The 17501-nt window shown below is 42.7% G+C and overlaps 1 protein-coding gene across 1 annotated transcript in view; it reads right to left on the bottom strand.

Moving 5' to 3' along the window:
- Positions 1-2827: 2827 nt before the first annotated feature.
- The window catches only part of LOC104079817 (isthmin-1-like), a gene marked incomplete at its 5' end in the record, with an annotated part of 17324 nt that continues 2650 nt past the window's right edge, over positions 2828-17501 (bottom strand). Inside the window, 4 exon segments of the mRNA XM_009581977.1 lie at positions 2828-3496; positions 5176-5265; positions 8049-8192; positions 11259-11526. Of these exon segments, the coding sequence (XP_009580272.1) occupies positions 2979-3496; positions 5176-5265; positions 8049-8192; positions 11259-11526 (1020 nt within the window).

Here is a 17501-nt window from a genome sequence, read left to right as displayed (position 1 = left end):
TAGAAACATAACAACAGCTTCTTCTAACTACTGGCCTGTGCCTAGGAATGTAAGACCACAAACCCTTCCTCAGGTCTCACGCTAATATGAAGAGCTCTGTATTTAAGAGACTGAGCCAGATTTGGCCATGGTAAGCTCCAGCACCTTGCTAAGAACTACTACACAACGTCATTCCAGGCACAATTTTAGTCATTGGAAAGGAGATAAAGAAAATAGAAAAGAAAAAAAGCAGCCCACCCCTAAACGGATCATAATTTATTATAAAATAGGACTGACTTTGTTTTTAATAAAGACCGTCGCTTAAGGCTGCAGAAGTGTGAATACTCTCTTGATCTGTGCTCCAGGACTCATCCTATGAAAGAGTGGTAGGTCCTTATCAGCGGTTATTAGGCTCCCTCAGGGTTTCCAGCCTTGGCAAATGATGAGTGGCAACACTCAAAACTTTGTGCGTCCTTCCATCTATTAGAATAATTTTTCCTCTTCCCTGATGCTTTATTTGTTATGTTCAGTATTAAAGGTGTAGTAGCATTTCTCAATAGCACCTTAATTTACTAATCCATAAACTGCAGGGATGTGTTTTATATTTGAAGAATTGTGACCGCCCTCTCATCGCCCTCCCAGAGAAACCCGAGACTGTTCCCCCCACGCTGCTAAGTGAAGTAAAAGGCAGAGCTTTCTCCCCCGTGTTGCAGAAAATACCTGTCTTCCCTATTAAGTGACTGAGCCTGGAGTTGCTTATGCCTTTCATCCATCTGCTGTCAATTTAACTGGCTCCACTAGCTAGTGGCTCCTTCTTATGACCTTGCAAGAATTTACAAAACCTGGTTTCTATAAAAATTAAGGGGCGATCCCCGTGTTTACCCTCTTGCTCAACTAACCATGTTTTGTTACTACCAGCTAGTGCTAGAATATATCCACATCTCCCCCACCTCCGACTCAAGCCTGCATCTGAGAAGACCCGATGACTTGGCCAAGATTTCCAGCTGCTGAAGTTACCTCAGTGGATCCATTGCTGTGGCGTATCTGCAGTAGCTTTGCCTGGACCGCTGCGTTTCTGGAAGCCTGGAGCATAAGTACAGTGCTGAGGCTCTGCGGCCTGTCAGACTAGGTCTGGCAGATCCGGGGAGAGCCTTCGCAGCATACGCACCACACGTTTGGTCAGAGTGGGTGTCCAGGGCCCAGGCTGCTTTTTAAGCCCCTGATTTGCACCACCTGGGCAGACTGACACAAGCCTGACGCTTCCCTGACTCAGTGGACTTATTATGCATATGTTAATCTGGGGGGACTGTGCACACGTCTGTCTGGGAAGTTGCAATCAACCAGCACCTGAAAGGCCGACAGCTAGAGAAGAGATTGATAGTATTTATGTGTGTATGTATATAGCAGAAGGAATTGTTTTTTGTGGCTGTGTTGAATCTTTCAGCTAAGACTGACTGCAATGCAGGATTGGCTGGCTTTACTGCTGTGTGAGGTTCCACATACAGTGCGCATATGTGTATCAGACCACATAACTGAAAATAGGGTTTTCTCTAGTAACATTTAGCCTTAGTTTTCCAAATGAAGACATTGACTTGCAGCAAGACAGCCTTTTACAGGATGGAACTGTAAGTATTTATTTACCCAGGGTGTAATTTTTTATCTTTCATAAGAATGCAGGTATCAGCTGCTTAATTACAGGATTATGTATGTAAACTTGCACTTTATAAAAATTTGGAAGTAAAACCTTTGCCTAACAGCAGCCTTATTCTTGGCAATGAAGTTCCATCTACAGAAGCCTTTCATGTGAGAGACATGTCCCACATGTGAGTTAATTGTTACAATTCAATAAATACTTTACAAAAATAATGCTAGCTTTTAAAAAAAATTAAGACATTTTAACTCACCAATAGTTCCTCCCAGACAGCTTCCTTAAAGAATAGCTTCTTCTGTAGGACACTGTGCATGATAAATGGGGGAAAAGGGCTGGTTGCATGCCTTATCTCAGGGAACTTAGAAACATGTATTCCACTTTTTGTGTTCTTTAAAAAAATAAATTACTTTCTTAAAAGAAAGAAACAAGCAGACCTAAACACTCTTCACATTAAAAACTGGGAAGCAACTGTGATTTTTTTTTCTTTCCTTTGACATGGTTTCCTTCTCTGGCCTCGCTCCTCTAATGACTTACAGCATGCTTAGTTTACAGGTAGCTGCCCTGAAGATCTGCTCCCCGGCCCAAGACGAAAGCCCTGACAGCTGTAGCTCCGGATCTGAGATGTCTCCAGGAGTGGGCTGTTTGTAACTCTTGCAGAACCACTGCATTGGGACTTCTTCTGCTCCGTAGGAAAACCACGGCTATGTCTCCCTGCAAGCCTACCCCAGATGGACTGCGAGACCTGAGCTAGAAGGTAAGAGGAAGAATTCCAAGAAAAAATTGCTAGTAACTGTCTATATTCACTTTTGAGTATTACCCTTCCAAAAAAAATTTCTTCCTTTCTTAGATATGACTAATCATGAAATCAATTATAGAGAAAACTGATGCTGTAGGTGCATTAATCTTGTAAACCATTCCCATATGGAAGAGTACACTCCTCAATCCTATTGTTTATAACAACTTTTAAATATGTGCCCTCCTCAGCTGGGGCCTTGGGGACTGATGGTGATGGCAGCTGCCCCCCGTCCCGTCCCCCCCCCCCCATGTTACAGTTGGGGAATAAAATGAAATGCACATTATTAAATGAACATTATTGCAGTATAAGATCCTACCAGGACAAGTTTTATGTATGTCTGTATGTAAAAATAGGTGTGTGTGAGACAGAGACATATGTGTTTATAAATTACACACACTATGAAAAATACTTATGTATTATATTACAACTATATACATTCATTAGAAAGAAACTGATCAACCCCTGTCAAGGAGACAATGCAGCAGCCGTTATCAGTTCTTTGGCATCCAGGAAGTGAATGCTATTTTGTGCCTGAAGAGGAGGAAAATCTTCTCAGTATTCCCTTGCTTCTTGAAATTGCTTGTAGTAGTCTTCGTCTGAAGGGTTTTCTGTACACTTCTGCCCATTGTTTGGAGGCCGAGCTTCATTGTATCGGCTCCAGTCACCTTTGCATATAATCCAAGGCAGAATGTCCACTTTGTAATGGAGTTCTGCTGAGAATTCGATGCTGATCAGGTTTGGTGTACCTGCCCCTTTCCCTCTGGTAATCAGCTGCATATTATCATCATAGCAGCAGTGCTGTGCCGCAAGCGTTGTGCTTTCCAAAGACAGCATGGAGCGGATGCAGTATCGTGCAGTGGGCTTGTAGATCTCCAGTTTTTCCTTTGGACCACTTGCATCCTTCCAGCGAAAGTTTTTCCTCTTAATTCGATCATAGATTTCAGCAGTGCTGTATGCAACTTCTCTGGGGTAGGAGCATGGGCAGCTGGGAAGATCGTTGACCACTTTGTGCATATATTTCTTCAAGAACTCGCTTTTGCAGCTCATCCATCTTTCACAGCTATCAGTATCTGTTTAAGGGCAGGAAATGGAAACTTAAGATAAACTACTGCAGCATCCCAGTTCGTATGATCAGTGATAACAAATGAGTAAAGCGTAACTGTTCAGCACCAGTGCTTTGCTTAAGAAAGGAAGGGCAGTCAGAGCTTGCCTCCCTGCCTGCAATGTGTTAATGTGCTGTCTTGTCAGATAAAGAAATCACACGTGTGACTGGCTTTAGGGCCTCAGGCAGTGCTAGTCTGAATTACTGTGCAGCACCACGCCAGTAAGAATCTCTGACATTTCTTCTACCTGGCAAATTCTAATTAAGCTGCTGATATCCCTATGCAGCACAAGAGACACTATCACGGGTTTACAAGCGACAGAACTGAAATAGGGAAATCACAGTGATTTGATGCCAGTCTCCAGTTCAAAACCCTAGTCCACACGCTCAGCAGATTCAGATGTTGAAGGATGAAGTTTCTCATGACGCTAGAAATACCGAAATGGCAAGCAAGGCCTGGATTACTTTTTCTGAAGTTTGTTACTAAGCCCTAATTCAGCAGTCTTTCTTTTAACTAACAAATACTTTTTTTCTATTTGGTCTCCATCTTCCCAAAGGGGTATTTCAAGCAGCTGTAGTTCAAACGTGGAGACTGACAGCTGGCAAATGCAGCCAAAAGTGATTCAGATGCTAAAAGGGCATAATGTGACATAATATCAGAGTGTCTGTACATTAGGAGGATTTAATGGCACCAGAGCCATGACTTATAGCTGGGATTAAAGAGATTTATAGACTAGTAGCATATTTAACACTGGCACTTTGTTATTTTGCAAGAGACTTGGGAGAACCCAGTTAAACGTCTCCTACCTAAAACATTATTTAAGGTGTCTGTATCATGCTACGGGCTTTCAAAAAAACGTGCACATCTTGCTCCACACTTACTTAACAGGACTCTGGAGTAAGGCAAGGACTGGGACCTAAAACTCTTACAGCAAACATTCTTGCAAAATATTTACTTAGTGATCTGTGTCCTGTTTGTCTATCTCCTTAAAGAGTCCTATCCCGGCTGTCATTTACTATTGTGCTCTACCACCATAGGAGGGAGGTGCTGGATTACATTATTTATCCAATTAGTCCAGCATCCAGTGTCTAAGCGTGGCCACATTATGGTTTCATTGGAGGGATGAAATCAGAACATTATAGAGGTTGGGCTGAGGTTTAGATAGATCAGTATCAAGTCATGCCCTATAAAATTGCTTTGGCTAGCCCCACCGCAGCACACACAGTTATAAAAGCTATGCATGCTCATAAAAGTCATTGTCATTTTTTAAAATGTGACAGCTGTACCTAAAATACTTTTACAGTATCTTCCAGTCGAGGCTATTTCAGCAAAATGCTAAACAATGTTTGATTTTTTTCCCCCTCCATTAGTGTGGAGCCTTACAGCTCTTTTCTGAACGAGGACAGAGAGAATCACCATTTTATAATGAAAGAAGCACAGAAATTTGCTATGACTTAAGAGGAGAAAGATTCTATGCCAGAAGCAAGCTAAGGTTCAGATCGTAAACTTAAGCAAGATAATAAATGGCCATTATTACTGACATTTTTAATGATAAACTCAAAATCTTGGTCCCGCAGTGAGAGTCAAAACAGGATAACCTAAGGAAGTCCTTTATCTATTACTGAAAGATTAACTAGGCTGCTTACCAACTTCAAACAGTTTGGTAGCGTTGAAGTCTTCACTTCCTGCAAGTAAGCTCACTTCTGTGGCGGCTGTCCGGAAGGTATCTTCGATCCCTAAGACAAACACGTGTTAGTGGTGGTGGTGGTTTCCTATTAAAACACAATGCAACCAACTGCCTCCCTGCCATCCCCTCCTTCCCCAGTTCTGCAAGGTGCTTTTGTTTGGCAGGGCAGTAACCTGAAGTTCCTGCTGGAGGGAGTGTTCATGTGAAAGTGTAATGACCAAGGAATCTGTGGTGTTAGGAAGATAAAGCATTAGCTTAGCCCAAAGGTCCAAAGTTTTCAAGTTTTAGAGCTTAGGTTACATTTAAGCAACAAACTGGTCAGTTATGAGCCCAGTGCAGGGACAGCAGCGAGAGAACCAATTCTGTTCCTCCTCTTCCCAATGCAAGGCTTGCCAGCGTCTCCCAGTAATTCAGGTAGGAGCTTTGCACACTCTTCACCATCAGCCACCTGGTCAGCTTTATGTGACCAGTGTCTTTTCCAGAGCATGTATCACAAGTGACTGACAAGATAAAAACAAGCATCCTAATGGAAGCTCTAAAGCCCTGGGTAAAATGTGACGTCTAAAGGACACAGCCTTTGTGCCCCTTTCTCAAACACAGCGACATGCCTGAAGACGGGTGATTAAGTTTGTATCCGTATGCGGGCAACCATTTTTCAGGAAGTACGAGGAAGAATGCTGTTACAAGACGACTGGCGCTTGTTGGTCTCTCCCAGTGCTAGGCAGTTGAAAGTAGGCGAGAGATAAATAACCTCTCCAGTTGAGCCCATCCCTCACCACCTATAGCAATCAAATAAAATATCAGGATCTTAAAATATCAGGATCTTCCAACAACCTCCAGTTAAGTGTTTGCTATCAGTAGAGAGAAACACGGATTGCCAGAAAATGTATTAATTGATCTGGCCAAAGTAAACATCCTTTCATTGCTGCTTTAGTTTGGCCTACCTACCAGCCTAATGCTTCCCTAACGTTTCTGTGCCATCTAGCCTTAAAACAAATGTCTCTTCAAAGACGCATTTGAACAGGTTTCTTTTTTTTTTTTTTCCCTCTCCATTGAATTAAAGACCTCCAAAGAGAGCAGAAAGCTCTTTAATACGTGATAACTACATGGTTAATAATGAAGTCTGCTCACCATCCATCTTCTTGCCAATGAACTTTCTCCTGATCTCCTGAACTGGGGCATAATAGTGGCTTGCAAAGCTTCAAAACAGCCTCAGGCAGCTTTTCAATAAAATTATCATAGGGTTTTGCCTTAACTCCAGCAGTAGATGCAGAATAATAGATACCCAAGTACCCATTACAAGGCAGTAATTCACTGCTGGAATTATAAACAGCAGAAGCGGAGCTTTGCCCTTGTAATTTTAAAAATGTCAGCACAGCCTCAAACAGTGAATATATTTTGCTTGCTGATCGTTGGGGGTCTGTTATATGACATAATATATTCTTTCAAGTTTGCCACTGTTTGATGCTAGCTGGTAATAAATACTGGAGAATATAACTGGGGGCTACATGCTTTCTTCTGGAATTAACCCTTTATTACTGAGGTTTTAGGATGTATGAGAGCATCCAGAAACACTTTCCTGAACTGCCTAGCAGCCATTACCTTGCAATGGACACACGCATCTGTCTGCGAGTGAGAAACTTCTCTCCAACTCTTTCACTGAGGCTCCTAAGTCTTCTCTCCAGCACTGCTGACATTTCATTTCCCATCAAAAAAACCTGACCTCCAGTTTAAGAATTTCTGCCTTTCTGTGTCATTAAGTAAACTCGGTGAAATGCATACCACTACGGCATGTGTTTTTACTTCTCTCCGACCTTGGGAAGTAATGAAATTGCACATATCCCATGCATTGCGGCAACTACTGCATCACTGCATTACAAACTTGCCTAAATCCAAACAGACAGCAGCATTTAAAGAACATCATGGGACAGTTTTCCATAGCAGCTTTGAATTTTTATGATGTAGGCTTGAGTGCTCAGCCCTGCTTTCACCAAAGCGAAAACTGCATGATGGTAAGAACACCTCCGTTACTGGCATTTAAATGTCAATGACTGCAGATGGGTAGGAGCTAGGGTAAGGCTCCTTGGCCATATTTTCTGAATACATTCAAGCCAAAACTGTATATTCCTTCATCCCATTGTGCACAGCTGTTGCAGGACCAAACTTGCTGGTTATAATTCTCCAATTATCAAGCAAAATGTAATGAAACAGAGATGACATTTCCACCTTAACATTGACTTTCTAGGACAGGAGATTTTGTAGCTTAATGCCCAATAAACCCAAAATCTCTGGCGTGAAACGCAAAGCAGTATTTAAAGTATTTTTTTCATATTAATACACATGGAGTCTTAAAGCAACTCTGTATACATTAGACACAAAAAAGCCATATAAACGGAGGGGGGGGGCGCTATTTGTTCACAGCACAGGCATGCCCATTCACTGCACAGCAAAATATGAGCTCGCTGAGGTAACAGTCAGCACAGCTGTTTTGAAATTCTAAAATTAATACAAATTTGTTTCAAGAGACTAGATTACACCCTCTGGAATACGAAACGCACTGTGCACAAAAATGACTGCCGTAACCTAAAGAAAGCCTGTATTTGTCTTTTAAGTCCCAGGGGAATGTAGACTGCATCTAGCAGCATATTATTACTAGCCAAGAACCTGCCATTTCATGGCCCTGAAAACCAGCGTGTCTCTTCCCACCGAAATGCTTACCTAGCCAGGGAAGAAAGGGGCCCTGGACTCTGTGTACAGGAGGGCTCTCCTCCCCGCCCTCGACCGCCTCTCCCCACTCCCCTCTGACAGCGGTTCACGTGAACGTGATCACACCTGGGCAGTTGGGCCTGTCGCAGGTCCGTGACTCAGTGGCAGTGCAGGCATACCCGCAGGACCTCGTTCGCTTCTGATTGCCGCTCCCACAGGTGACGCTACAAAGGGACCACGGGCTCCAGTCTCCCTCACCATCAATATAATCTGTGTAAGAACAAAGATGAGGAAGGAAATGAAGAAACAAAACTCCTACTACCCAAAACTACTGTGTAGTGTTTTTTATTAAGAAGGCAAAACAAGAATGGAATCCAGATGTCTCTACCTGAAGCTCGGGCTAAATGCCAGGCGTAAGCCTGCTGTTTAAATGGTTTTCACACTTGATGCTCCTCAGGGAAATGCATGCAACATTATTTGAAAAAATATTTCCTTTCTCTTTTGACCTTTTGGCAGCTGAGAATCCTCAGCTGCAAAGCTGGGTCATGAACTAACAGTACACATCTATTCACATAAGTTCCCTGTATATAGGAATATGTTTTCTGACCACAGATTAATCAGGCGCAGGATAAATGAAGTTTTCTTTTTCTTCTTTTCAAAACACACAGCAATGGCACAACAATACTCACTTACTTAATTTTTAGGACACAATGAATGTTGGACTATGGGAGGCTGAGGGTCATGCGTGAAAATTGCAATTCTGTTTTTTTCAGTCCCTTGAACAGGAAACTGCTATTACAGGAATACCCCCCTGAATATAGGGAACCGCATATGCATCTTGCACCCAGAACAAGAAGCAATTTGTAGTATTTCATGCAAATTGTTAAAAAACAACAAATCTGACTGTTTACTAGCAGGAACCTTCTGAAAACGAAATGCGACTTTATTCTCTTCTGGTAGACAGCCAAGGGCAAAGGATACCAAGGCTGCACCACCGTGGCTCGGTGCCACTGTAAGTATCTAAACCCCTTAGAACCAGTCTCCTTTGTTTGCAGAGTTAACTGTTGCACGTCCCACCTTGTGAAGGCCACCAAATGGAGTCCATGAACCAATCCCAGTTTTCTTGCCTTCCCACCAGCCTCCCCAGCTGAGTGTTGTCTCTCGCTAGGGAATGTCTGGCTTAATGCATTTCTTCGCAACCTACAGGAGATGTTTAACTGACCCTGTGATCATAACTTGCAGACTTTGCTCATTTGGGTTAAACCAGCATCGGTAGCAAAGCAAAATTGGGTTTAGCGACTCTTGAGCCAGCCCTGCTCTATAGCTATAGGCTGAACGTGTATGTACAGGCAAGATACAGGGACAGATCCTTGCCTGCGCTGGCCTCTGTGCTACACGCGATTCCTGCTCCCCCCCCCCACTGCCATGCTGTCTGTGGGCTTCCTGAGCTGGTTAGTAGAACACGTAACTTGATTTGTACCATATGTAATGACTGACGACAACTCTGTGGGGTGCTATTAAACATTTATTGCCAGGAGTATGGGAAGGTTATATATCTCACTTGTAGCAAGCTGCCTAGATGCGAGTTCCTCGTGGCAGGGACCTTACATGCTTTTCCTCCTTTTCTTACACTGCTGCGGAGCGGGAAGCCACCACACTTGAATCAGGTGTCCATGGTGTGATGTGCGTGGGAACACGGCTACCGTCTGTGTGCAAAGACCTGCGATTCTGGGATTTGCCAACAGGCGGGCGCTAAGAGGCATAAGACGTCTTAGGAAAATGTGATCTGCCCTCTCTCCCTGGCCCTGCTCTCCTTCCTGGCGCTTTTCCAACTCTGAATTTTTTTCTCTATGTGGCTGCACGTTGAGCAGGTGCAACACATGTCAAAGAGCCCAGGCAGGGAGGCCCAGGGAGGGCAGGCAGAGCCGTGCGGTGCTTTTTGGCAGGGGCAGGACGAGGGAGATAGAGCCGTGAAACGTGTGAACAGCTCAATGGGTGGAACTAGCATAAAAGCCCCACACGGGCAGGATCTGCTGCTACATCCTCCTGGCCAAGGCCGGGGCACACGTCGTTTTAGGTTAGTCAGAAGGCCAGGAGTCTTTTCCAATTAGTAGGGTGCTCTGGCGTACGGCAGAGAGCTCTAGGATAATTTTTAGGCCTACCTACCTAGTGTTTATACTGCACTATGAAACACACAGTATCTACTATTAAATATACCACGTTAGATTTTTCAGCTGGAGCTCAACCGGTTCTTCCTATTTTTACATTTGTAATTCTTATTATTTTTTTCCGACCACAATTATTTGTGAAAGCAATTTTTTTTTACCTAAAGAAATAACTACCTAATATACGAATTCTTGGCAATAAAGTGTGCCCACAAATAAATGCAGGTGCAAAAAGAAGGGACAGACTTTAATCTTCTGGCCATAAAATTTAATACATATGTATGTGTTTAAATACACCATTCCACGAAAAGTCTCTCTCAATTGTTAAGGCTCTAGGACTTAAAGTTAACCAAAACAGGGGAAAAATAAGACTGCATCAGTGCATGACAGCCACTCTGCAGTATCTAGGGACCGCAACAGAAGTGCCAGGGTAGACGTTCTGTGGCTTTGAAACCCTACTAACTAAAAATCTTCTGTATTTACATACAACTTAAATCGCAGAGGCTCCGAGCTACCTGTGAGCACGTATTAGTTCACCTCCCTTGAGTCACTCCCATGTGGTAGTTACAGCCTGTTGGGGCAGTGAATAACTGTAGCTCCTCTCTGTTTCTAGTTTCTGCAACTGTTTCATACAACAAGCTGAAAACAATTGTTTTCGCCATGACACATCTGGAAGAATTACACACGCAAATACACAATGTTCCTGCTGCATATGCCACTCCCCACACATGCACCAACATAATTCATCTTATTTGTGTATCCACCAAATACTACCACGTTTTAGATCTTGCTTATTTATCCAATAATTATATTTTGGTTCCCAAACCACCGCATGATTCTAAATTTGTACTTATCCTTACTCTAAAAATAAATATGAAACCTTGTTTCCTTTGCTTTTAAAAAAAGTACACTTAGGACTAAAAAAAAAGTCCTCTTATGGGATAACTGGTATGATTTTCAAGATTATAGACTTACTAGTGGAATGCAGCTACCACAGTACAGCTTGTGCATCTGCACAGATTTGTATTTAAAAGCTGATGAACAAAAGCCACATGTTGAAAAATTCTATTTTGCTTGGCCTACTTTCAGCGATGCCTCACCATTCTCATTTCCCCCAAACTCGTTTTTACAATCCCAAGATGGCCATAAGAGGCCTGGAACGCAAACTTACCATACTCTGGCTGCTCCTTGGACTCAAATGTCCGGTGACTGGGTGCATGACTATCCCACCCACCGAGAGGGTTTAGGAAGTTGCTGTCCTCAGTAGTGCTGTCATACTTGTAGTCCTGGTCACCGCTGCTCATGCGAGTCAAGGTGGAGGACCTCTGCCACCAGTTTCTCCAGTCAGGTGATGGGACTGGCCAGCTAGGCTTGCTGCTCTCTTTCTGCAGATCCTTGTCTGTCTCGGTGTCGGGGCCATCCACCACTTCAATGGTAACCTACGGGATTCAAAATAGACCAGCCTGTCCGTCAGTATCTCCTCCTAGTCAGTGGGAAACAGCGAAGACAAATGACTGCTGTTGCCTTGCAAAGGGGCTGTGTAATACTGTAGGGTTCGCATGTTGTAAACCATATGCGGATTACTGAGCCCAGAGACATGCAGCGGCTGAGTGATTCCTTCTGCTACCTCTGCTGAATCAGACCTTGGAACAAAGGCTAGGCAAAATCCCGCACAAAATAATAACCCATGCTGTGCCTAAAACCTTTGCAGCAGAATTTTGTGCCTTATGGGGAAAAGATGTTTAAACCCGAACATATATGAACAGGAAAAAGAAACCCAACTCTGTTACTCTAATTACATTGAGGCTGACTTTGAAGCGAGCATGAAGCACACCAGCGTGCAGAGCCTGTTCCAAGGACTTGGACTGACTCAAGACAGGGCTAAGCAAGTCCACGAGTGCGAAGGTGGAAGACGCAGAGCCCAGGGTCTCTGCCGGGTGTGCATCTGCCTTGCCCTCTAGCGGCAGCTCAGCCCTTCCCCTTGCACGGCCTCCCCGCAGCACCAGCGTTTCCATCGCACAACGGCGTGGGCTGTCACTGCTGTGTGAAACCACGCTCTGCGGTGATGAGAGCCAGCAGCTCTTTCAACCAGCGCCGAGTAAGTCACTTGCTGCTAAGCCCTCTGAAGTAGGTCCTCTTTCTGTGCTGGAGACTATAATGATACACAAACCCATTTACGGTTTCCACAGAAGCCCAGAGCCAAAATTCAAAGTTTGCTGCCCAATTCCCTCACAGACATCGTGAATGTAAATGTAATTCTGCATAGGAACAACCCTTGATTACTCCTCTTCTGTGCTGAACAATGTGTAATTACGAAACTTTTGGATAAATACTGTGCATACATATAGGTGGCTATTTAGATAGAAATAGGAACTCGCTATCAGAAACCTTGGCTCTGTGAGTCATGCAAGCATAGCGTGGCCACAGATAAATCATGAAATGCTCTGATGCTTCATGCTAATGTGACTCGGTGATTACATTGGACTGGCTAAACAACCATGATATAGAATTGACTATCAGATATACCTAGAATGTTTAATAGGTACAGAGGTATTCTTCATGTTTTATAAATTTACAAAGGAGTCTTCCGAGACAGTATTCCATGATAATTGGGTTGTGTAAAACCAGGAAAAACAGAATAATGCACTATTATGCTAAAAGTAATTTATATAGCTCTATGGATTTGCATTTTGGATAAAAGGTTTAATTTTATACAATTGTTATGAGTAAAATCACAAGACACACGCAAAAAAAGAAAGAAAAGAGTGTCTGTGTTTCTTCAGCTACCTGTGATCCACAGAGGAGTGTGACATAGGAAGCAAACCAGAACTGCTGCCGTAGCTTCGTAGCTGCAGACACAGCTGCACAGACAAGACAATGCCCACGCATCCTTTTTTGGAGAAAGGAGACACTGCATCTATTTCATGCTTTGCATTTGACCATAGACCAAGCCATTGAAATGAAACAACTTTGAGGCTACTAAGAAGCTCCACTGGGAGAAAGAGCAAGAGCGAGGGAAAGTGCAGTTGTCAGCCTAATAGCATCTTTACACAAGAGATATTTTACTCCCAGACTAAATACGGAATTGGAATGATTACTTCATTAAACCTCAGTTTCTACAGACCAAGAATTAAAATGGATTTCATAAGTTTGAAAACATGAGGGTTAGTTCAGGGATTCAATATTGTTGCATCTATCCAAGCAAAACAGAGTTTTCACAATAAGTGAAAGGAAATAGTGTTACCGAGCGGCTAACACTGTGCACTGCTGGCCAGTCGCAGGGCTTTAGTACTGCCCACGTGAAAAATAGTATGACTCTAGTACTTTAGTGGCAAGTGTTTTTAAGACCACATTAACTCTGTAAGCAATGACTCAGCAAAGTGAAAAAAAAAAAACCCAGCAAAAAAACCCCCAAACCAAACAAAACGCTCTCGTAAAAAAAGGCAGGGGGCACTTGATAATCATTCCATTTGCTTTGGTAAGCTGTAGTTATATGATAGTGAATCAGCATGAACTCGCATTATTTCAGCCAGGTACAGGTTGAAGAACCACAGGGAGTTGATTTAAAATACTTATTCAGGACGCCAAGTCAGTTTAAGCAAAAGAGGGTTTGTAGGGACAGAGAAACTTCCGCTGACCGATGTGCTACACTGGGGAGGAGAGGCAGGTGTAACGCACAAACTTCCAGCGTCATGAGACCTCATCAGACCTCCAACAGCACTGCCACTAACTTACTTTCAAGACTTGTCTGTGCAATCAGATATCCCTCTTCAGTCTGTTTTTACTACCAAGGAGGCTTATTACAAAGGCCTTTAAAATGAGTTTTCCAACACACAGCCTATTTAAAAACCGAACATAACAAAAGCAAAATGCAATGTGGTTATCTGACACACACCTATATTCCTCTCTCTGCTGCTTTCAGCTTTAATTACCAAGTTATTTGTTTAACATGTGGCATAAAAACCATAGAGTGAAAGAAATTCTATAAAGAATCCTGGGATTGTCTGAATTGCCACTCTTGGAAATAAAAAAAAAAAAAAAAAGACAGCTTCAGTCGACTCTAGTTCTGTTTGTTTTCAGGGACTCAGCTATGCTCTGCCCAGCCCCATTTAACTCTAATGGACCTTCCAGAGGCAGGGAGGAAATCAGTGAGTAATCCCTCCATAGTATGACCCGAAAGTTAGGGCAGAGGTGTGAGAAGAGGCCGCTGCTTTGGGCGAGCAATTGCTCCCCTATCCCAGTCTAAAATTTTGAAAAAATCAGCATGCACTAGATTTTTCCCAGTACTTACAGATAGACTTAACAACATTAGCCCATGACTATACATATTCATATACATGACACACAAACACGTATCTTGTTTCATCGGTTTCTATACTGGATGTTCTTTTTATAAAGGAAAAAAAGAAATCAGATCTAGAACTAGAGTCATTAAAAATGGGCATTTAAAGCAGCTCCGGAAAAGCTTTCATGCTGTATAACTACTCCAACAAAAACATGTTCTCTCAACTGTTTTAAAGACTTCATTTTCTCTGATTTCTTCTTCCAGTGATTATCAAAACTCTAAAGATGATTTATTTTTTTCTCAAGCTTCCCAAAATGTCTGTGGTAACATCATTCTTGTATAAATCCACAATCATCTCCAGAAGTATTCAAATCTAAAATGAAACCACTTCTTTTATAGTCGTGTGAGCTATAAATAAGAATGTTCCTCTAAAAACTGTTAAAAACAATTGGCATAGGTACATTAAAACAACAGATTTTCAGTTAATTTCTAATGAAACAAATGTATTGAGCACAGATGTCTTGAGACACCAACATCCAATTTTCTCCTGGCCAAAAATATACAGAAGATAAATATTTTCCCCGCCTGCTGGAGTGCACAAAAAGTTCTGTGTACTTCGTCCTGTTTACTGAGACAATGTTTCTGAACTCACTTTAATGGTGTAAACATTGCCCTAAGCAACTGGAAGATTATGTTTCAGGAAGAACTACATTTGCAATATTGTGCAAGCAGTGGATTCTATGACATTTCTATCCTCTGTTTCCTTCATGCAACTGATGCAAATTTGCAGTGCAGAACTTGCCATTCCATAAAGGTGGATATGTGCAAGTCAGCAATGAGGTAACTACAACAGCAGAACAGAAATGAGTTCATTAGAAGACAACATAATGGTAAATTTAGGTTTAAACCACATAACAACTTCAGTTAAAATGGTATCAGTAGTGACACCAATTTACTTCCGGTTATGTCATGACAGCTCACTTTTAGAACAGTTTTCTGGACTTGATGAAAAAAAAAGTGAAGGACCCTCAAAATTTGCTGGGAACAAAGAAGACAACGGGACTCAAAACCTGAAATTTGTATTTAATGTTGTCAATTCTAGTTGGACTCTCTGATGGGCCTAACTGAACCCCAGAATTAAAAATCTGGTCCGAAACCCAGCTCTGAATTTTGCACTCTGCAGCAACCTCTCGTTACACCATCACATTAAGAAATCTGTGCAGAGGTAATAACAGCCCTGGTACTGAAAGCGGTTTAACCATGGCCCTCTAGCACCCTGCTCTGCCTAGACCAGTCTCTCCAGCTTGCTAAGAGGACTAGCTAGTTCCCGGCATGGCTATGCCATGCTTTTGGTGCTGCAGCTAGCTCAGCGAAGCAGGCATGCTGACCGGGGAGACGGTCTTGGGAGCAGGGAGTTCTCCATGGTACAGACCCAGCCCACGGACCAAGAAAATGAACATGTGCTCTCTGCTTTTCTGGGCCTTAATTTAATGATAGAGACAGTTGCTTTGCTACTACCTTAAACTATTGAGCCTTAAAGGCATTACAAGAAATAAGCACTACCGGAGCCCTCCAATTCTTACTCTGCTAGACTGGGGATGAGATGTACTGGGCAGAGCTCAGTATTACAGATACTGCTGAGTCTTTTGTGACGATACCGAGAGGGTGTTGCTTTCCAATGCAGTGAAACCAGCAGCTTCAAATGACAAATATATATCTAAAAAATATGTCTAATAAAATGTGTTAAAAGTGACGTGCTATAGATGGAAGTGAGGGAAATGGCCATGGATGAACCCAGAGAAGAGTTGGTTTGAAGTCTGCAGTTCTTTTTCAAAAGCAGATCATACAGCCTCGTTTCTCTGTAGCTGTGTAAGTTCCTAGAGTGGGTGGTTCTGTGTAGATTTTTTTTTAAGAGAAGGTAGAAACTGAACAGATATCAAAGAGAATAAATAAAGCTAACACAGCAGCTCTGGAGTGGCATGACTGGTGGATATCGCCCACAGGCCTCATGCAAAATGATAAAGATAACACATCACCAAGCAGGCAGCATTAACTTCCTCTGGCTTAAAATCGCTCCTATCAATTACTACCAATCCCGCGACTCAAAGCGAGGATAATAAACACAACCGATTTAATCGTATATTGATTTACTTCAGTTTTCCAGGGCACATCAACATGTTTTTAGGACGGGAATCCTACCTAACTCGGCACAGTTTCTACTTGGAACTTGTCTCCTCATCCAAAACGTTTAAAACATCCATCGCAACTGGAACTCACCCAGCTGTGTTTCAGGTATACCGTTGTGATCAAGCTTGATCAAGATTCAAGTTCTCTGAAGAGCATTAATATCAACAAAATGCCCTTGCCTGACAAAGAGTAAGGAGTTTTCCCCTTTCTGCTCATTTGCCATAGTGTCGAGCACTGCTAGGAAAGCAGCAAAGCAGTGGGACAACAGAGCGCGGCGCTCTACCTGCTACAGTACACAAGCCTGGGAAACCAGGAGTAAAAAGAAAAGGGGAGGGACAAGAGCAAGAGTTCAACTGCAAGTTGAAGCATCTGGCTCCAGACGGAGGATCGGCTGCAGAGAAGAGATAAGAGGTTGTAGAAGGCTGGTTGGAACAGATGAGAAAAACCCATCAGAAATGGAAAATAAGCAGGTTCCTCCCATGTGACTTCGTTCTGTTACCCAGGAGTAAGAACAATTTTGTCTTACTCTGCATAATAACCCTGCCCAATTACAAGGTCTGCATGGGCATCCCTTGGCTAGTTCATCAAATGAGTGCAAACCTACACGAAAGGGATTTTCCACTTGTGAAAGGAAATACAAAGAAAACCTGTGATCAGTTTTTGTAATTACCTGCTCATCCGGAAGTCTTCCAGGCATTGACAGAATTGTTAAGAAGTTAAAACAAAAAAGAAGAAAGCAAAATACCCCAAACCAAACAGCCAGCCTTTGCTCAACAGCCGCTACTGGAGTTACTCTCAAACAACCAGCGTGGAAGCAATGCTAAAGCATAAAATGCCACTTGAAATGATGGGAGATTTTACAAGGCTAGAATGCCACAGAAAGACCAGTAAGTGTCGTCCTGGTCTTGCATGCAGAGAGTCAAATCGCATTTGGATTACTGC

The sequence above is a fragment of the Fulmarus glacialis genome, unplaced genomic scaffold (assembly GCF_000690835.1).
Source record: "Fulmarus glacialis isolate BGI_N327 unplaced genomic scaffold, ASM69083v1 scaffold14237, whole genome shotgun sequence".
Classification (NCBI taxonomy): Eukaryota; Metazoa; Chordata; class Aves; order Procellariiformes; family Procellariidae; genus Fulmarus; species Fulmarus glacialis.
The sequence above is the reverse complement of the archived record's forward strand: the minus strand, read 5'-3'. Positions and strand labels throughout refer to the sequence as shown.